The sequence below is a fragment of the Periplaneta americana genome, chromosome 2 (genome assembly GCF_040183065.1).
Source record: "Periplaneta americana isolate PAMFEO1 chromosome 2, P.americana_PAMFEO1_priV1, whole genome shotgun sequence".
In the NCBI taxonomy this organism is placed as follows: domain Eukaryota; kingdom Metazoa; phylum Arthropoda; class Insecta; order Blattodea; family Blattidae; genus Periplaneta; species Periplaneta americana.
The window spans coordinates 98,143,593-98,166,659 of NC_091118.1; the positions used below are offsets into that span (position 1 = coordinate 98,143,593).

The following is a 23,067-nucleotide window of genomic DNA, read 5'->3' on the forward strand; positions in this document are numbered from 1 at the left end:
AAGTCACAACATAATGTTTGCTACAAAGTGAAATCCCGTTAAGATGTCATCTTATGTGAAGTTCTGTATTTTTTTCATTTTCAATAAAAGTATCTTCTTCTCTCTTCATTTGAGCTCTCCTAAGAGCTCTCTGCAGCATACATTTATTTTGAAACACAATGTTGAATGGTTTCCAATAAATCCTGCAAGAACTGACTGTTATTTTCTTCTGCTTTGATAACTTCCCATCTCTTCTGCAGTAATTCTTAATTTCTGTTCACTGGCCACAACGATTATGCACAACAGCAATGATAATCTTCAAACAGCCACAAGATGAAAATAAGAGTACTTATAATGTATAAACAGAAATACAATGTAAAGTATAGATTGTATGAAGTGACATTTTTTATTCATTTTCTCCCCCATTTTAATAATGATAATAATAATAATAATAATAATAATAATAATTTATTTATTTATTTATTTATTTATACTGGCAGAGTTAAGGCCATAGGGCCTTCTCTTACACTCTACCAGAATTTTATAAATTTACAATAAAATTACAAGGCTGAACAGAAGCATAGTAGGTAGTTCGAATCATTTGTTTCATCTGTCAGAGTTTTATTGTTTATGTGACACACTTATCACACATCTTTGCATGAAAATAAAAATAAGTTTTAAACATTTGAAAAACATTAAGTACAGTTGCCACCAAAACACATACAATTGGCCAATAACTGAATACACAATTCAACTACTTTATAAATCTCACATGATCAATTTATGTCTGTTTCCTTTTACTTGACTAATACGTTAATTTCTGTTTCCAATCATTTTATTTATAAGTATGTGTTTGTTAAGAATGTTATTATAATTATATTTCATTTTGCACAGGTATCCAGGCCAAGAAAGTAATATGGGGGATACAATGCCAGCACCGTGGAATGTGTCGGCAAGCAGCAGTAATGCTAGAATGATGTGGGCAGAAGAAACCAAAGGTGATACAACTAGTATGTACAGAGACGACGACAGGAGCAATATACAAAACGGTGTGCAGAATGAGTCATATGAGCGTGTGAATCTCAACAGCCGCTTAAAGACAATGATACTAAACAAGCAGCAGCAGCAACAACAGCAGCAGCAGCAACAGCAGATAAATCACCAGATACAGCAGTACAACCAGCAGATATCAGACAGAGTAGGTGGCCATCACAGTGCGGTTCCATCTGAGGGCAATGCTGGTCATCAGATGCTGAGTCCCGGCGACCAGCAGAGATCTACTTCAGTGTCACAAGCTCAGTACATGACCTCGTCTTCGTCCGCCATGATGGCACAAGCATCAGACAGGATAATGTCTGACACACAGTCGGTGGACCGCATGATGGTGTCTGACAGTCACCATGGTGGAATGATGGGTACCAGACCTACTGGCATGGATCGCAAGCAACAGCTAGACAACCAATCTTCCTCGGAGGTTAATTTTTTAGCCCAAGGCCACCATCCTCGGAATCATCCGTCAATAATGACGTCTGAGGGTGGTGGCTTTCCGTGGGATTGGAGCAGTTCGGCAGCCAGCGATATTATGGATGGAAATAGCATATCAGCAATGGAGAATTTCATAAAATATGCAGCGAGTGAGGATAAGTCATTAGAACTGGCAACTTCGAACGCCACTCTCAAACATTTCTTACCCAACAATACCTCAACCGCAAACTTCCAGCAAAAACATAGTAATAGACAAAGTGGTACTAACATGAATTGGCATTCCCCAATGCTACCTCAGGACCAGGTTTCTATGTCTAATAATAATAATAATAATAGTAGTAGTAGTAGTAATAATAATAGTAGTAATAACAACAATAATAATAATTATAAAGATCAGATGTTCAAGTGTACAGCTACTGCTGCCACCACCATGTTTAAATGTAGAAGGGAGTGTTCTACAGAAGTGGATGATAAGTCATTCCAAAAGAGAATTGGTATAGGAACCAACACGAGAGGCGAGTTCCAGAACAACCCTTATGGCATGGACATGGAAGATCGGAGGGTAGCTTCTTCAGGGAGTTATCAGTACCAACAGGAATTCGATCCTCAGATGAAAAATGAAGGAAGGAAGATGGCGTCCACTAGTGTGACAAATAACTACTATGGACAACAGCCTTTTGATAACAGTAATACCAATCTGAAGAGCGAAAATCGTAAGCCAATTCCCAACAATATGAATGCTCAAAGTGGCTTTCATTGTCAAATATATGACAATATAAGTGCGAGGAACGAAGTCAGGACTTCTACCGGGAATAATGCCTATTCGTGTCAAAATTTTGAGCAGAATAATAATTCCAGTGGGAAAATTGATGGCAAAACAGCTACGCCAACAGAGAAAGTGACAGAATCCACCAAAGTCAAGAAGGAGCGACCATCATACATGTTTGCAGGAGATGGAGGACCATTACCATTAGAGAAAATTAAAGGTTCTTGGTGTTGCCGACAAGGTGGCATCGAGACCCCCACACCAGAACATCTGCGTGACGGCTGTTGCCAGGGCTTCCAGACAGCTGATGAACAGGTATGCTTGTTTCTACTTGTTTAATTCTGAAATTTCTCATAGATACATGCAGATTAAAAATATATTCTTGTAGTGATATTAAAATTTCTTTCTTATGTCAGTTACACTCAGTCAAATTGATGCAAATGACATTATGATCGTTTAGTATTATCTTCCTCCACCATTCACAGTCCAGTTTAAGCCAGGTTACCTGCATACCACATAATATCACTATAAAGTCGCATTTTCTTGCCTTTCGTGTGTATATATATATATATATATATATATATATATATATATATATATATATATATATATATATATTGTTCCTTCTTATTTAATCTTTCCAATAAGTGTTGACTCGAAAGTGATGTTAATATTATGGTAGCTAAAGCATATAGTGCTGACTTGTTGTAAAATCATTAATATATAAAAAATGAAATAAATTAAAGAAAAAATGCATTTCTGAAACCTAAAAAAAATTTCCTTATTGTACGTTTCAAAAGATCGTCTTTACATGTAAATTAGACTAATAACCTGTTGGACGTACAATATTTGTTCTTACTTACTTGTGGCTTTTAAGGAACTCGAAGGTTCATTGCCGCCCTCACATAAGCCTGCCATCGGTCCCTATCCTGTGCAAGATTAATCCAGTCTCTATCACCATGTCCCACCTCCCTCAAACCCATTGTACATGTTCTAATGATCATAATTATATTTATGAAATTCTGTAAATCAGTTTATTATTTAACAGTGCTTGTTTCATGATATTAAAACGAAATTAAGTAAAAATTGGTAATAAAGTGGAAAAATAAATTGTTTACTGTTAATTAACACATAACTGAATCACTTGATTTAACCCTTTTATTGCTGTGGTATGGCAAGTAGTACAGTAGACTTTCTCGTCCTCATATATAAAACATAATGGGGGACATTTTGAACAACTGCTCTGAAATTTACTTAAGATTCTCTCCATGTCCTTAAATAAATAGTTCACTAATTACGCGAAAGATCACTTGCCAGACTGTAGTACCATGAAATGGCAAGAATTTACAGTAGTCCGTGAGAGTTGACAATCTGCTATCCTGACTGTAGTGCCAAGAGATGGCAGGCTTGACTCATCCTCTTTAATGTTTCATTTGTCATTTCATTGTATGCAAGAAAAATATTCTAGAACAAAATCGTTAGAGCTTACTGTAAGATGCAATTTTATGTTATTTTCTTAAAGAAAGAAAAATTAATTTAGTAAATATTATATTTCAAATGCATCAGTCTTGAATGAAGTGGTCGTAGATTCTGAATATGAATTAAATCTGTTCAGTAATTTAGGAAAAACTGGACAGACAATATTCCAAAAACTACATTTCTTTATAAGGAATTGTTACAATACCGGTATGTATTTCTGTTAAAATTTTGAAGTCGATATTTTAATCAGTCATAACACTTTTTCTTTAAGTATATTTTGCATAATAAGAAAATAATAAAGATTAAAGTTTATGATAAATGCGAACATTTTGTTTTATTGACATTTCACTATAACACTTAAAGCTAGGCCTAATAGGTTATTAGTAATTGTCATCATCAATTAGACTTTCTGTTTGTAAACTCTGGCTAAACCTGGTTAAGGAAATTAGGCATATGTTAAACGAAAGCAGTTTGATTATGTATAAGCAAATTGATATTGATGTTGAACAAGGATACAAAGCAGCCGTGGTCCCCACAGCAGCCAGATGCAAATCCTGGAGATGGATGTCCGAATCCTGCCAAGGGATTTGGAGGGATGTCAGCCAAAGAGTTTCAAGACCATCTCGAGAGACTAAAGAACAATGTTCGAACAGAAGTTCCTGACTGCAACTGTTTTCCACCTGACAAATGTGAGAATATTTTCATGCTTTTTCCTCCTTACCTCCTGGCTTCAAATATTGGAAATATTAAGAAAATTAGTATATTAACAGTTAAAATGTCTGTGCTATCAGTTGCGATTTCCTTCGTTTTCTTCATTTATTTGTATCTGGTAGGGATGGGAATAACTATATAAAATTTGGTTTCATACAATGTAATCAATGAAGCTACATATAAAATACAAGCTGTCATGGTAATCTAGTGGCAACGTGCTGTACTTATAATCCTGTGTTCAGGTTCAATCCTGGCGTACCCCTGATTTATAACTTGTGTTGGGCAAGCCTATAGTAACAGGTAACACAGGGGTTCTGTCTGGGAGCTCCAGTTTCCCTGTGGCATTCCAACAAATCTCCATCATCATCTCATCTCATCTCATCATGGGTGTAGCATAGACCAGTCTCCTATAGCGCACCTGGACAGTGACTGTTGGTAAATTGATCTACAGAACAGGCTTCATATGGGTGAATGACGAACAGCGAGTACCCGCCATTAGCATCAGCAGAAGGGCTTAGTGCCTACCTAAAATTAACTTTTATTCATGCTTTTATCCCCTCTTCTCTATCCAAACTCATACAAATATTGGAAGAGTAGTTCAAACTTGTTTCAGAACACATCTAAATTCAATTTATTCATGACTTCAGCTATTGCTATATTTACCTAAGCAATTTATTACTTCCTTTCATTTTTTATTGTGGTGCATAAACCTACACTTTTCATGCTTTAATTTTCATCTATTATTATCTTCATCGTTTTTAATATTACTTCGCATTTGGGTGGTACGCAACTGGAAAATGAATAGTGTGCCAACCAATATTAATATTTAATATAGAAAACATGTGTCTTTAGTAGTAATAATGCACATTACCTATGGTGCAATGACGTGGGATACAAGGAATGAGTGTTGCCCATCTTGACTAAGTTCTGTTCAACTGAATGTCTTCCAAATTAAAAATGCTGGTGCCATCACAAGCCCATTTGCTATGTATCATAACACAGACAGTGCTTTGGTAGGCTGGTATATCACACCAAAACCTCATTTTTCTTCTAAATATTATAATACCAGCATTTTTTTCATCATGAAAATGTATACCAATATATTTGCAAATATAGCTTTAAAAGTAAAAACACTTAAGTAGAAATTCACTTAAACACAGATATTGCATTTCTGTTAATTGTGCTGAAAATTTTGCAAACATATCAAGACAGAATTCCTGCCAGCAAGTGTTATCAATTTTGTGTTATCTTATGATACTTTCGGAATGCTCAAGTTTAAGAAATGGAGAAGCAAGATAAATACACAATCAATGTCTCTGTCTTCATTAATTCGTATATATTGTTGAAGTGCCAGGATAATACAATACTTGTGATTTCAAATTCCGTGAATAGGAATGGATTTCGACTAATTGAGAGTATAGAATAACGTTGGGCTACTTGAAAAAATGGTGTTGTTATTTGTCTATGAGTTTTTAAACACAATTTTATTTTTTCTACAATATAATCTGATGTTGCTTGAAAAAAATCAATGAATTTCCATTTGGAGCATTGTTAGAAAGTTGCATGTCGTGATTGGCTGTTCTTAAGGAATGTTATGAAGACGTGAAGAAATAGAAAATGTTAAAGAGGAAAGATTGTTTTGTAACCCTAAATTAATCATATAAGAAATTGGTGAAACGAGTGTTGAGCAACTTCCGCCGATTTTGGAATAGACACCGACGCACTTGAACTGCCAACATAGAAAACAAAAAATCACACTCAATCGCTTTCACCTTCATCTTGACGGGATAATAAAAGGCTAAACTAACCTAACCTAACCTAAGTGCGTCAGTCTCTATTCCAAAATCGGCGGAAGTCGCTCAACGCTCGTTTAACCAAGAAATTAAATTTGTGTAAAAAGAAGAAAATGTTAAAGAGGAAAGATTATTTTGTAACCCTAAATTAATCGTATAAGAAATTAAATTTATGTAAAAAGAAAGTCTTATTATATGCTGTATTTCATAAGTTATAGATCGAGTTTTATTGAATATGTTACTCATTTTCTTTTCCATTTTATCACCTGTAAATGATATGTAGCAGTTTGTGTTTGGTTTTGTATTAATACTGACAGTGGTTGAGAAATACTAAATACCAAATATTACACAAGAATTGAAATTGCCATTGCTTCAGGATTGTTCAGCTTGTTGGGACTATTACAACCAGTTACTCCAATTAGTTGGTAGAGTCAATCTTCGAAGTGTTTTTTGTCGGGTAACTTACAATATTATAAAAGATATACGGAAAAAGAAAATGCATGACATTCTGCGTGAAACTGTTTATCAGGTCCTCCAGAACCAGGGTCATATTACACGCACTTGGGAGCAGCTGCAAGCCTTGCCGAACTCAGGAAAGATATGGAGAAAAGGATAGGTCTCAAAGGGAAAGCAGTGCGGATCGAGAAAGTAATGTACACTGGCAAGGAGGGGAAAACAACACAGGGCTGCCCTCTTGCAAAATGGGTGAGTGTCATTTTGTATTTTTGGATGATAGTGTCATTGTTGCAGAAACTTCTAACATTACACAGCAAAGTATTGTCTTCGTGATCATGGTGAACCTATATTTTGATTATACATCTTGATTACACAACTCTTAACACTATATCACTTAGGAATAAAATATGTATATATTATTTTCACGTGTTAATTTGAACTAGGTTTAAAAATACCTTAGTTGCCTAGTTTCAGCTTGGGAGCCACCTTCAGAACTACGTGGTCCTTGTGTCTTCCGTTTTCTTTGCCCCTGGTGGGGGTGTATTTGTGTTGTGTAGTGTGGAGTCAAATAGTGTGGGTTCTGAAATTCAGTTGTGTGTTGAGGATTTGTTGTGGGTGTGGACAGGGAAATTCTACTTATCCAACCAAAAAATCAGAAACTAAACACATTAGAACAATACGAAATATACAGATACACAAACACATAACCACAATAAATCCTCAACACACAACTGAATTTCAGAACACTATTTGACTTCACACTACACAACACAAACGCACCCCCAATGGGGGCGAAAACAACGGAAGACACAAGGACCACGCAATTCTGAAGATAGCTCCCAAGCCGAAACTAGTCAACCAAGTTAGTTTTAAACCTAGTTCAAATTAATACGTGAAAGTAATATATGCATATTTTAGTCCTATATTTTGAATCCAGAGAATAGCTCTTGGTAATGAGTCCAACAGATAGGATCACCATTCTTTTCCTTCCCTATTGATGCAGACAATACATAGCTCAGAAACAGTGGAAGTTCCTGCATCTGTGACACGTAGCAAAAAACTCAGATTTCTTGCACCACTTTGACCACTGTTAAAATCTGATATCAAACCATTCTTCTCTTTCTTAACAGTATGTGAATAATATTTGTATAGTGCATTATTTCAAGAAATATCGAATTCCTTAATCGTCGTCATCATCATCGTCATAATGAGGCACTTTTGAATAGTTCAGAATGTCTACTGAAGGCCAGTACAAATACAGTACAGTGCGTTCACCTATTTCCTCCCCAATGCACTGCCTGCTTGTAAGGACAATATAACTTCTTTCTTCCACCCTCACCCTTGTTCTCTTTCTCTACTCTACTAGACTTGATTCAGCGTGGACACACGAAAATGAACCTTAAGAACTAGACTTGATCTGTAGAGGGATTAGTTGAATGCACCATACCTCCAGACCTTACAATATTATATTTGGTGCTTGAATGACCATCTTCTCGTCAGTCTATGAAGTATTTTATTCATTTATTGGTACATACTACAGTACAAAATGAATATACAGAATAAACATAACACATACCTGTCTGACCAAGTTGCTATAAAAACAATTTTGTACTAAAATACAATATAACAGAAATTCAATAAAATTACAAAATGTAATACAATAATAATGAATAAGGTTGCATAGTTTATAGAAATGCTGTTCATAATCGCACATTTTCTCGATTATATATCACGTTATTCTAGGGGCTGCCAATTTTAAAGCTACAATAACATTCATGAAATAATACACATTCTGCCATACTCAAACCAAGAACTGGATTCGGAACACCTCAAAATCTGTGCTTCATTGGCTGGTCATGATAATATCTTTGAAAAATATTGGAGTGCAAGAGGTCAAATGACTTTATTGTCAAACGCCTGGCATTAGAAAACAACAACACCACATTCTGCCACCTTAGCACTACAGACATGGAATATGCAATGTATTACTGCTTCTAACTATGCCTTACCTCATCTTGCCAAAAAAAAAAAAAAAAAAAAATTGTTTAACCCATTAAAAATGGATTATGTAGCATTATTCTGGGGAGGTATTTCAGAGAATCAAATGAAGAACGGAATATAAGTTTGAATGAAAAAAAAAATGTATTTATAATGAGAAGAAGAAAAAAAAAGGACGTGAATATTAAACAATTTGCATAATTCTATTCTTAAATTTATTAAAATTAAAATTACCTAGGTATGGATTTATTATTAATATGAAGTTGTATAACCTTGGCTTGTAACTGTCTGTGATTTAGTCCAGTGGTTGTATAACATATAGGTTCAGCTAACGTACTTGTCACGTGCGGTTTTTCTTTATATTTATTTATTTAACCTGGTAGAGATAATGCCATCATACCTTCTCTTCCCCTCTACCAGGGGATTACAACTACAATATAAAGAATATAATTACAATTAATATTAAATTTACAAGTACAATTAAAATAAAAATCAAAGAACGAAAAGATTACCTGCTTAATAAAGGCTAGACAATTTATTGTAGAAGTTAAGAACAAAGAAATACTTTTTTTTTACAGTACTGAAGTACAAAGTAAACCTAAAATAATAAAAATTATATAGTCATGAAATTACCGGATTGAAATATTTTGTGATAAAATAAGATAACTATTTACAAGAAGCCATGTTTGAATGAGTCTCAATTACTGAGCAAGTTTGCGTTTGAGTTCATTTTATTTCAACAGTCCTTGGACTTAGGTTAGATTTTCGCTTGGGCTATTACCTGATTGGGTTTATTCAGAGGTTTTCCTCAACTGTAATGCAAACATCAGGTAGTCTATGGCGAATCCTCGACCTCACCTTGCCTTACCTTACCAAAAAATTGTATATCTTGACTTGTTCCACATTTTAAAGCTTCAATGCTAATGTAAGATTTCATCATCATCATCATCATCATCATCATCATCATCATCATCATCATCATCATCATCATCATTCAATTCAAGCACTAACTTAGTTGTCTGTTGCAGTCTCAATAGTCTCATGCCATCTTTTTAATGGTCTTCCAACAGATAGTTGTCCAGAAGGGCGGTAATGTAGCACTGCCTTTGGCCATCTTTCTGTTGGCATTCTCTCGACATGCTGTTTCCAATTAACTCTATAGATTTGAAGAAAGTTTGATATAAGTTGGATGTTCAATTCTTCCAAAATTTCTGTATTTCGTTTTCTATCTCTAAGTGTGTATCACGCCGCTGTGCTCATGAATTTCATTTTGTTGGTAGTTATACGTTGAACATCTTTTTTTGTCGAAGTCCAGGTTTCTGAACCATAAACTAAAGTAGGTCGTGCTAAAATGTTGTACATCTTTAATCTTTTATGTTTCTGTACTAAATTAGGTTTGAAAACTGAATTGATAACGCTGGTAACTTTTACAAAATTAGTTAATTTAGAATCGATATCCTTTCATTTTTCATATGAAAGATGGTAGCCTACCCTAAATAGTTAAATGTGTTCACTTGTTCTAGAATTCTGTTTTCAATACAGATTTTATTTCTTATTGGACATTTACCTTTAAACGCCATAACTTTTGATTTTTCTACAGAAATGGTCATATTATAATCTTTTGCAACTGTGTTTAATGAATGTATTGACTTTTGGAGATCATCTTCTGAAGAGGCCAATATAACCTGGTCATCTGCGAAGAGGATTGTATCTATTTTGGTCGTCTGTTTATAGGATCATATTTTTTATTCGCTTTTCAAGCAGTATCAGTGGAGAAATACTTTAGTATTAACCATAGTTATTTCTTGTTGCTGTACTTTTCTTTTTCTAACATGTCTCTCCTCCCCACTACCCCTCCTTTCTGTCATCCTCACCCTGTATTTCCTTTCTGTGAATAAGCTACTCATGGGTTGTCCCAAGTATCTCTGCTATGTCTTAATTATTCATAGTAATTTGTCCTCCACTCCATCCTTGGTATGTGACTATATCATTCTTTAAGATGTAAACTTTGTCTTAATTGTGATTATTCGAGATCTCGTATCACATATAATACTCATTTAATGCCAGCTGCTGAAGAGCAGTAGAGATTTAAATTTGGTACATGGTGCTTGTCTGGACAAACTTCTTTTTCAGATGTTATTAATGCAGTATTTATGATAATGGCATGAGAGCCACATTCCCAGTTGCACACAAAATAACATCCTTTACTTCTGTAATTATTTATCTTACAGATTTATTGTACAGACCAAGAAACAAAATTTGGGCCACCTTAATTTTCCAAGTTCCAGTTATAACATACTGCACACACTCAGTGCTCACTGGCCCAAATTTTTTTCTGGGTCTGTACAAGAAAAAAAAAAGCGATACTTTCTTTAACAACTTCAGAGTTGTTACATTTCAAATACCATCTTCAATCATGTGTATAATCATGGCATGTTTCAATTTTCTCTTTTCTTGGTATAGTTAAGATACATTCTCCATTCTTAGCTAGTTAAAAACTGCTAGCAAATATCAGAGAAAAGCAGTGCTGATAATTGATCCTGCGCATTATGAGGAAAGTTATACCAAATAGTTTACTTACTGATCACTAGATCACGGAACTTCATGCACTAAAAAACCTGAAAATATGCATGCAACTGTGCAGTAAAAATTGTTGAAATATGCATTAAAAATTTAAATATATGCAGTAAAAAATACATCTTAGATGTTTAATAACGATATAAATTTAAATAATTTAAAGTAATAAGTGTTAAGAAGCCACATTGCACAGAAGACGATTTTTCCATCAACAGAAAAGCCTTTGTCTTCAGAAACTCATTTCTTCAATAAATCTTTTCTGCTACTTTTTTCTTTCGGCATGTTGGCAGTTAAAATTGTAAGCAGATCGACCATGTACTGGTTATTCAATTGACTGTGCAGTAAAACTTGTTCAAATGAAAATTTACACTCCACGAGATTTCATTGTCGCAGGTGTTTAAATACATTCAATTTTGTTTCTATGAAATCAGAGCACAATAGCAGCATTGTCTTTGCAGTAGTTCCATGACCTCAACAATTCGTGACTTTATTGTCGCAGGTGTCTAAATATATTCATGTTTGGTTTAACGAAATTAGAGTAAAAGTGAGTAAAAGTCTGAATGACATCTAGGCAACGTGTATTTTCGCCCTGGCTCCCGAAAAATTTCACTTACATGGATAGTATGTACATAGAGCATCAGCTAGCCTCATGCTAAAGAAGAAAATAATCCAACTTGTACACTAGAGAAAAGTATCCATTGTTGTCACAGCAATTTCATGTCCTCAATAGTAATGAAATAATGGTTTTATTTCTGACAATTGTTATATTTCTTGGAAATTATTCTTATTTTTATCAGAGAAAAATTTTGAAATTAGGTAAGAAAATATGAATGAATGAATATGTTTGTCATTAAGCAAAACCTTTTTGGTGAGGCGGCACTTCACAATTAGTATACAGTGCCGTCTCCCCATTTTACAATGACTCTCATACAAGTCATTAGGTCATTAATAATTGTTTTAATTTATTATTACATTTCTTCCACTCTGTCTTTTCTTGTCCATCATCATTTCTTCCACTACCTTATTTCTCTCCCATTAATACCCCAAAATATTATACTTATAAATCTGTGCCCCCTTCCTCTATGGAACATTTGCCCTCACTTCACATCTCTATTTATTTGCACTTTTTAGACCTCACTGCTAACTTTTCCACATTTCTACTTTATTTTAGGTCTTAGTTTTCTTTTCTCTCGATTTATTTCCCCTCCACACCATTTCCTTAAGTATATTGATTTTTCCCGTCTTCCTTCATCACTGCTTCCTGCTCTATCCCCTACCTCCATCAGTATCTTTTCGACAGCCTCGATTTGGTTCTTAGTTCCTTCACTCTCTTCGAAATGGCCCCCAGCTGCTGTCCACTATTTTCCTTCGATTGCAGTGAGGTCATGTTACTGCATCTACTGAATTCCAATTCGTGTCACTCCTACTCCTTCAGATGACTGCTGAACTCATCACTTCCACATATATCTCACTGTTCTCGTGTACACTGACCATACTCGTGTCTCTAACCTCTTATTTTGACACGATATTCTTGATTATTTTCTCCAAAATTTTTGTATTTCTTTCCATTTCTTCTGAGTTTACAACCAGATTCTTTAAGCTTACAAGGTACTGCTCTACACTAAAACCCCAAATTGTTTATCTTAATTTTGTCCTTGATAAGTCTCGCGAATTGTCCATTTCTTTTGCTGCTTTAAGAAAAGGGATTAAAACTCTTCTTCTACTTCTCACTTCGTAGCTCCGTCATTATCTGTTCTGATCATTATGTTCCTTAGCATCTTTCTATTCTTCAAAATCCTCTCCTTCGTAATCATGCTCTTAAATTTTACTAATATTGGCCTAACTTGTTCTGAGTTTTGGATTTGCTTCTTTCCCACTTTAAATGCTTTTACTTTTTAAAATTTCGTTTTCGAGTTGTATTTCTTCCATCTTATTTCACTGTACTGTCCTCCATTTCACTATTACACACACCGGTTTATTTACAGGCCAGCGCCTCCACTACATCTTACTATTTTCGACTTGAGATGTTAATATATGCATTTAAATATGCAAAATAAAAACATATATGCATCTGAAAGGGAAAACCCTCGAAATATGCATTTATGCAAAATAAAGTGGCTTCATTCGAACGTAAAAACCATAATCAGCAAAGAATCATTTTCATTTTTTCAATATCCCAAATCAATAAAAACATACAATTGCATGAAGTTCCGCGATCTACTGATTACTGTACATAAAATATGTTAAAAGTTCTCATAATATTCCTTTCGTTCTTGGCCAGTAGCGCAAAATTTATAGAAGTAACGTTGTCATTCATTCATTCATGTTGTATCCAACTATGCTTTATTTATTGATTCTGTCAGGAAGGGATATGATGTACAGTTGCTATAGAATTTGAGAGTTGCTTTATAATCTGACAAAATGTACCAACTGTTTTTCTGAGAAATAATACTTCTGCAGTATCTAACCTTGATAAGTCTTGTTTTGAAAGGGTCAGGATGTCACTATCATACAGTAATGCTGGGACTTGAAAAATATCAGTATTGCATTTTTTAAGTCTTCTGATTTTTAGCTTGGCTAGGCCTGAAAATCGTTATCCTCTATATGATAAGTGGTAACTGGCATCCCAAATAACTGAACACCTTTAACTGTTCTAACATTTATTATTTTTTTACAGTATTATTTCTTATGGGCTGTTCTTCCACAAAGGCTATAATTTTAGTTTTAAATTTAAAATAAATTATAAATTAATGTATTGTTCACAGATAATTCGACGCTCAAGTTTGGAGGAGAAAATCCTCTGCATTGTCAAACATCGACAAGGTCATAAATGTCCCACTGCATGGATTGTGGTAGTGATGGTGGCTTGGGAAGGTGTACCATCTCATGAAGCAGACCGTGTGTACAATCTATTGACTCATAAACTCAATCGGTATGGTCTGCCAACCACACGCCGCTGTGCCACAAATGAGCCCAGAACCTGTGCTTGCCAAGGACTGGACCCGGATACATGTGGCGCAAGTTTCTCATTTGGCTGTTCTTGGTCCATGTATTACAATGGCTGCAAGTACGCACGGTCTAAGACTGTGCGCAAGTTCCGACTATCTGTGAGATCTGAGGTGAGAAATGTATAAAACACACCACAGTTCGGTTTGAAAACAGAAACCAGCATCTTCTGCAATCATCTGCTAGATTCTATTCATAGGGATGTGGTTTCAGTCATTATCAGATAAAATTGCTGTAAAACAGGTTTTCTCAAAATAGTTTACTTTTTTCTGCTGTATTTACTGGAGTATTCCTTTACTACTGGTACTGTGTAGCTTCATCTCATCTTTGTAATGTGAAAGGATTGCAAATAGAAATTATATGTGAATTCATATTTAAAAGTAATGCTAAAAATTAATTAATTAATCAAATTCTTTGTTTGTATGTATCTGAAGTCTGATTAGTGTAATATGTAGCTAATCGTGATATATGCAATGAAGGGGGAAATGAACTGGCCACCCTACCCCATTACCTACTGGTCTAGTTGCCTCATAAGTGATGCCATGTTGGTATCACTTGTGAGGTTCAGACCAGTCTTCGTACAGTTGACTAAATAACACAATCAAATTCTCAGAACATTGGACTTTATTCATTTGTTTTCTAATACGTCAGTAAACATCTGTGATGATATTAACACTTTTATATGAAATGTTAATGGCTTTGCAGTTTAGTATGTGCTGTAATTAAGTTCATAATTGAATCTCCTCTGCAGAGAACACATTTTGGCGATGTATAAATTCCAATCTGAGGAGATGTGCTGCCAAACAGCCATGTCCGGTTATCATTCTGAAGATAGCCACAGCTGTTCTTCTTGGAGAATTACGAATCATATTTTATTTTATTTTTTTAATCTCACACCAAGATTTATTTTTCACTAACATTAGGCCTATTATTATTTAACATTGTTCATTTATAATTTTTCTTTATTCATAATTTTGCTGAATAATACGAAATCTCAGAATCTTTGTTGGATTGTGGCTCCTTTCTTTGCCAAAAAGTCTTCATTTTCATTTCTTTCCAATCCACAATGAGAAGGTATCCATTGTAAAGCAACTATACAAAAGAACTTAATTTTGGTATAGATTTTTCTCACTCTCTTGTCTTCTGATTTTATTGAAACAGTAGCCTGAATTACAGATTTTGAATCACAAAATACAGCTACTTTGGTAAATGAATTTATTCTGTAAATTAATTGTTGTAGAGCGGTAAAATTAAATTAAATTACGTATGTAAGTGAATAATCTGAGGACATTTTTACGTGAATTGTAGAATATCAGATTTGTAATGATGTGTAGTTTGATATCATGGTCTATGAAAAAAGAAGTTGCTATGACAAATCGGATATATTAAATATTATAGCACTGGCAAATCGTTTCATAATGTTAACTCTATGATATAAGTTATGCCTTCTTAATAGAATTCATGACTTTTAGTTGTCATGGTAATATTTTACGACACTAGTACGCTAATGTGGCATATTAAGCATGATTTTCATTAACGATAAAGACTGTTTATAATGCTGATGTACAAACAATCTTATTTTCAAACTTTTAGACTTAATTTTAATTATATATTCGGTGAACACAGCCAATAAGAAAAGCTTATTTTACATTATACAAATGTAATTAATGATTTAGAAAATCTCTTTTTGTCATGCTACAAGCATTTTCTTTAGCCAGATAGAAATAGTTACTTTCCACTTTAATTTTTAAAGTAGTAATTGGTCTCGTTGTCTCAGCCATTCCTTGCATATGCGAGCTGCATCTGTCCAGGCAGATTTACAGTGTTGTCTGAGCGCTGCAGGGTTTAAAATTTCTTTGCTGAACGAAAAATTCCATTGATTTGGATCAAATTTCTGCACATTTAAAGGACAAAACTAGAATTCTTTCAATCATTTATTATCATAATACACTCCTCTCTTAAACTGACTGAGCATATTGGGAATTAATTCAATAGCTTTCCCAAAATACGCTATAAAATGTTTCATATAAAATAACTTTTTTCTCGAAAAGGAAGCACAGAGGAACAAAATTGTATTAAACTTTTTTGTTTTAAATGACTCAAGAAATAACCCCTTGAAATTAATGACATTACTTACAGTTCATCCTGTATATTTTTATTCGATTAATACATTTAGTTTTCAGTTATTAAATATAAGTTGTATCTTTCAGGAACAAGAAGTGGAAGAACGAATGCATGTGTTGGCAACCCTACTCTCCCCTCTGTACCAAACTCTGGCACCAGATGCATTTAAGAATCAAACACAGTTTGAAAGAGAGGCTTCAGAATGTCGGTTGGGCTTCAAGCCAGGCCGCCCTTTTTCTGGTGTGACAGCATGCATTGATTTCTGTGCCCATTCACACCGTGACCTGCACAACATGAACAACGGCTGCACCGTGGTGGGTTCCTTGTCGGCTCCCATTGTGTTGGTCTTGTGTTGAAGGAGTTGAACCATTGTTCAGGTTTGGGTTGATGAATTTTCAGTTTTGCTCCACTCTACCGAGATAAGGATTTGGCTATTTGTTCAGATTAATGTAAGTTTACTGTATAAAATTTATTGCAATTTTTAAATACAAGTGACCACAAAAATTTAATCGTGTCATTAGATTCAAAATATGAGTTGTTAATAAGTTTGTAGAGATGAGATTAACCCAAATTTCTTGATACAGTACTCAATTACCTTTGCCATACTAAAATTTAAGATCCAATTCTTAATATTTCACAATCATCATCATCATCATCATCATCATCATCATCATCATAAATCACATTTCTTAGGCCCACTGGCTTTTTCTTTCTTTGCAACGTCTAGGCTTGTTTAAAACTAGTCTCACCAGTGTTTTCTCAGTCTGTTAACATTCCATTTTCCTCCTGATTTGTAATGTATAATTGAAATTGAGTCATATGCAGTAGCGAAGCGTGACAAAATTTTTAGGTAAGCTGGGCTGAAGGCATAGTTCGGAAATAGTGATTGAGGCCATGCTTTACGTCGGTAAAAGGTAAATGAAACGTGGAAATGCTCCTGTTTTCAATTAACTAAATTCTAAATTGATCTTGTTCCTTCTTCAAAAATGTTTGGGAAAGCTCAGCTTACCCTGCCTACCCTCAAGCTTCGCCACTGATCATATGTAGTTACGTTCTCAACATTGTGTATGCCATTTGAATCTATATTCTGTGCTTATATCCATAAGTATAATTAAGTACAAGATATTAGCAAAAAAGTAAAAATATCTGTAATGTTTAACTAATATCTTTAATGATCAAGTAATTGAACTAGCTGAAGATCGAAAGAATTTAATTTCTGCTGCATAGAGAGACACTGACACTGACAGAGAACAGACAGACAGACACAGAAAAATACAGAGACAAAGAGAGAGTGACATACACAAATATGCATACACTCGCTTTTATCAGCTCTAATCATTTAATGGATTCGTCCCATTGTAGCATGGCAGTGAAGCAGAAGATAAACCATCAAAATAGACATATCTCAATTAAGAAATTGAACAAAAGACAAAACCTAGAGAAATTGAACACAAGACACCATTTCTGACAGTTCCTGTAAGCAGGTTTTTGCTCTGTTTTGGCTGTACAATGGTCATGTTGGAAAATTAGGAAGCATTATTTTCATTCCCTACCTTCATTGTAAATAACATAAATAAATACAAAATAAAAACTAAATAGTCATTTTTATGCAGAAAACAAAAAAATTATTAACACTTCGAGTTATGAATTTACGACTTACCCAAGTTCACAGTTACGTAAATGTAAATCGCAAAAATTAATAAAAATCTGAGATCTACTTGCTGTGTGGAAGCTTACTGGTGTGCCACTGTCACCAGCACCAGCACTAGCACGTATGAATACATCTGCAGCTCTACACAGCTGTCAAAATGTCCTCACCAGTCATATGGCATGAGCCATACCACAGCCTTGCATGGTTAGCTATGCACATGCTATTGTTCATCAACTGCTATTTTCACACAAAAATGAATATTATAGATGTTTATTAATTTGTCCTACAGAATAATATCTGTAATATTGACAATTAATATTGGAGGAGAAAAATTCGCTCCGGCGCTGGGGATGGAACCCAGGTCCTTGGTTCTACATACCAAGCGCTCTGACCACTGAACTACACCGAATTCAATCCACAGCACCAGATCGAACCTTCCTCCTTCAATGTTTCCCTTTGTGGCCTGACTCGAAGTTAGGCATATATGTTTACGTATATTTACGTCATATTACCATATTTTTTGCAGTTTTTGAAGTGAATTTCGGAACGATGCTAGTAACAAACCAAATAGGCTGAATTTAAGTAACTCAATATTCGTTATCTTGTGCATCAGTGCTCTGGTCTCTGATCATGCATAGTGTCTTACAACTGAGACTTAAGAATATTCAATCGTCTCATTCTTTTCCAGGGAAACTGTGCGTCATCATAACAGCAGTAAGACTCCCTCACACTACAGCTGCTTTTTGCCCTCTTCAACACTCTGTGCAATGATATATTAGCAGTATGAGCTGTGGTGTTATCCTGCTGAAAATGTTAACTCAACACACAGCAGTTCTATAATGTGCTTATGTATCTCGCACTATTGATTGTTTCTTAAAAAAATATCCAATAATTCTATGGGCACTGATGGCATACCATCCCCTATTGTTTCATCTTACAGTGAAATCTCATTCATGATTCTTGGCTCGCCTACTGGCCAGTATCTATTGTTATGTGATGCAACATGGCCACACGATAAAAAATTGATTTGGGATCAGTTTCCCCATTATTAGCATTTTCTGGCATCCAATTATAAAAGTTAAGTCAATGTTGTATGATGAATTAACATATGCGGAATATTTCATTGCATATTTTCAGCAGGATAACGCCACAGCTCATATTGTTAATGTATCCATGATGGTAGTGCATCGAGCATTTGCAGAGGCAAACAGTGGCAGGAGTGTGGGGTCTTATTTCTGGCCATTACGTCAATGTTAGCTGAGACTCTGTGTAGCTTATATACTGATTTTTCTAGAAACTTATTTCCATTGATTGATGTGTTTCATTGTTGCAGGTGGTAAGTCTGACAAAGCACCGGGCCCTATCAAAACCAGATGATGAACAACTACATGTCTTGCCGCTGTATGTGATGGATGATACTGACGAGTTTGGTAGTAAAGAAGGACAAGATGCAAAAGTCAAAAGTGGAGCTGTGGAAGCCTTGACTAAGTGAGTCGAGAACAGGACTGTGGCCTTTAATTTAGTGAAATAAAATTTATTATACATCATGTTCATGAGTGCACTAGCTGTTGTTAAGCCTTAACTTAAAAAATAAATACTGTACCATAACCATAATAATGTCATAAGAAGACATCTAAATTTATATTTGGACAAGGAACATAATTAGATATTTTAAATACCGATACTACAAATATTTTGTTTTGAATAACTTTTTAAAAAGTTATTAACGCAACAATAGTGTTCTTGCAAAGTTAATATCTGTCATTTTATTATAAACTTATTGCTCCTGCTTGAGATTGAAAATTCAAAATCATATTGTAATGATCATAATGACAGGCTAGTCAGTTTCTGTATAAACTAGTGACAGTGACTTCAGAGCACAAATTATACAGCATCACAATGGAAATATATACAGATTTTCCAGTTTAAGAATAAATGTATCTCACTTTCAAATTTCCACCACTGCCTATTATTACAAAAATACTGATAGTAATTAATTTGAGACAGTTTTATATTGTCCTGTGTTTCTGAAAACATAAATATTATTATCATGTTGTCTGTTTTCCGTTTCTTAAGTGTACTTTGTAATAAATTTTTTGCAGTTAATTAGATGTGAAAGTTTCTAAAATTCATACACTCATTTTTTCTTCCTTGCCACTAAGGTGCATGTAATGATAATAATATTTTTTTGTTTGTTTAATTTTACTTAAAGTTCACGAAAGTTCGAATAATAAATATTAGATGCAAGTAATAAATGAATGCATGATAAATATGTACCAGTACTCTTTTACTTTGACATTATCGGAAGCACAAAGGGAAAGAATTGCAATAGTGCAAAAATTTGATTACGAGAATTTCACGGAAATGCATGTTTTCAGCATTCATGGTACAATAGATTTGTTTTTGGCATATTGTCTGTCTTTAGTGGATGTTATTGAAAGTATGTATGAAAATATGCGAATAAAGGAATAAAGTAAACATTGATGACTTTTTTTTTTTTTTTATCTTGTTCTTACAAGTGATATATCATTACTCATTTGGAAATATGTTAGTCTAACTAACCATCTGAAAGCTTTCTCTGTTCACATTTGCATCGCATAATGTTCACATTAGAGATAAAAATGTATAATTCTTGTCGTATATCTCGTTATATCCCTTTGTAATAAGTGGTAATATTTGATAATCATAAAGTAAAAAAGATATGTTTGTGTGTGTGTGTGTGTGTGTGTGTGTGTGTGTGTGTGTGTGTGTGTGTGTGTGTGTGTGTGTGTGTGTGTGTATTGTTGTTGTTTAGTCAACTGTCTGAAGACAGGTCTGAACCTCACAAGCAACACCAAGAAGGCATCACTTATGAGGCAACTAGGCCAGGAGATAATGGGGTAAGATGGCCAGTTCCTTTCCCCCTCCATTGCATACATCGCCGACAAGCTACATATTACATTAATCAGACTTCAGATGCATACAAACAATATTCCACCTCTGACACATGTCGTCAAGTGAGATGTACTGCCTGATAATAGATGATATACATATCAACCAGAACCTCAATCTGGGGATATATATATATATATATATTTGAAGATTGAAGATTTTACGGAGACAGTGTTGCTGCCAATACCGAAGAAAAATAATGCCAAGAAATGTAAGGAGTTCAGGACTATCAGCCTGATATCTGATATCACACTCAGTGAAAATTCTCCTGCAAATACTGAATCGACGTTTATATTCTAAGATGGCAGGGCAGTTGGAAGAAGACCAGTTTGGCTTCAGAAAAGGAAAAGGTACAAGGGATGCAATTAGACTATTATGAACAATCGGCGAAAGATACCTAGAGAAGAATGAAAAAGTGTATATAGTAATTATGGATTTAGAAAAGGCGTTTGTTAGAGGGGATTGGAACAAACTGATGGACACCCTGAAGAAAATAAGTGTGGATTGGAAAGACAGGAGGCTGTTCAGTAACCTATATATATGAAACAACGAGTCAAAGTCAGGATAGGAGAAGAAATGTCAGAAGGAAGTGAAATAGGGAGAAGAGTACGACAAGGCTGCCCTTTATCATCTACCCTGTTCAACATCTACTTGGAGGATTTGGTGAAGAACTGTTTTCAGAACATGGGAGGGGTAAAAGTAGGAGGAAGAAGAATAAAGTGCATAAGATTTGCTGATGATATGGCATTGTTAGCAGAAGAAGAGATGATACTAAGGGATATGCTACAGGAGCTAAATGACAGCTGTGAGCAGTATGGGATGAAGATAAATGCAAATAAGACGAAGACCATAGGAAGAAAAATAAAGAAGGTACACTTGCGAATTCTAAATGAGAGAGTAGAGCAAGTGATTAGCTTGAAATACTTGGAATGTACTATAAGCAGTAACATGAGCTGCAGCCAGGAAGTCAAAAGGAGGTTAGCAATGGCAAAGGAAGCTTTTAATAGAAAAAGAAGCATCTTCTGCGGACCTCTGGAAAAAGAATTAAGGCAGAGACTAGTGAAGTGCTTTGTGTGGAGTGTGGCATTGTATGAGGCAGAAACATGGACTTTACGACAAAATGAAGAAAAACGAATAGCATTTGAATTGTGGATATGGAGAAGAATGGATCATGTGAAGTGGACAGACAATGAAGTTGTGTTGGAAAGAGTGGATAAAGAAAGACTGATGCTGAAACTGATCAGAAAAAGGAATTGGTTGGGATGCACTAGAAGGTATGGTGAACGGGAGAAGAGTTCAGGACAGTAAAAGATATCAGATGATAGACGGCGTTAAGATATGTGGATCATATGTGGAGACTAAGAGGAAGGCAGAAAATAGGAAAGATTGGAGAATACTGGGTTTGCAGTGAAAGACCTGCCCATGGGCAGAACACGATTTATGTATGTATGTATAGTGGTTTTCTTCTGGAGAAAAGGGTGGTGGAACTCTATGTTGCAGACAGGTAGATGATTACTGTCCAGGAATTTTGTCATTTTTAATCTCCATTTCGTCCAACTTTGAAACTTTCAAGGCCAAAGCGAAGTTCAAAGAAAAATTATGTTAAAACATAATTATTAACACATTTCTCAGTTCCATGATGAAAAACAATGAAAATGTTTCCATTCTGGCAAGTTTCACCAGAAATAAAGCACTATATATATACAGGGTGTTCGCAACTTAATGCCCGACAATGCAGGAGTGTATTCCTTGATTCATTCTACAGCGATATTACCTAACATGTCCTAATCAATAGTCTAATAATTTCCGAGTTACAAGAACTTATAAGTCGGAACTTTGGACAACATTTTTGTAAGTAGTAAATGTGTCATTAAGGAAATAAAAGAAGAAGACATTGAGAAGTAATCTGTTCTTTTATTACACGTACAAACCCTACACAGATCTACTTACTTGGACGTGAAAACATCATTACAAACTTAAACAACATAGTCAGGTCTTCATAAGGTTCCATCAATTTGTTGGATTACAAGAGACAAAAAAAAAGTAAATAAATACAAAATTGCATTATACTGTACCAAACTAACAGGTGAATCTGTGCACTGTTATTGCAG

The 23,067-nt window shown here is 34.7% G+C and overlaps 1 protein-coding gene across 7 annotated transcripts in view; it reads left to right on the forward strand.

Annotated features, from left to right (window-relative positions):
- The window catches only part of Tet (Ten-Eleven Translocation (TET) family protein), a 546,910-nt gene that overhangs the window by 500,460 nt on the left and 23,383 nt on the right, over positions 1-23,067 (forward strand). For 6 of the 7 annotated variants that reach the window (XM_069818171.1, XM_069818175.1, XM_069818176.1 and 3 more), the window contains 6 exons: positions 874-2,545; positions 4,221-4,398; positions 6,743-6,918; positions 14,010-14,363; positions 16,461-16,688; positions 19,359-19,513. In XM_069818171.1, coding sequence (XP_069674272.1) covers positions 874-2,545; positions 4,221-4,398; positions 6,743-6,918; positions 14,010-14,363; positions 16,461-16,688; positions 19,359-19,513 — 2,763 coding nt within the window. The remainder of the gene's footprint in view (positions 1-873; positions 2,546-4,220; positions 4,399-6,742; positions 6,919-14,009; positions 14,364-16,460; positions 16,689-19,358; positions 19,514-23,067) is intronic. The other variant, XM_069818172.1, reaches the window with a different exon arrangement.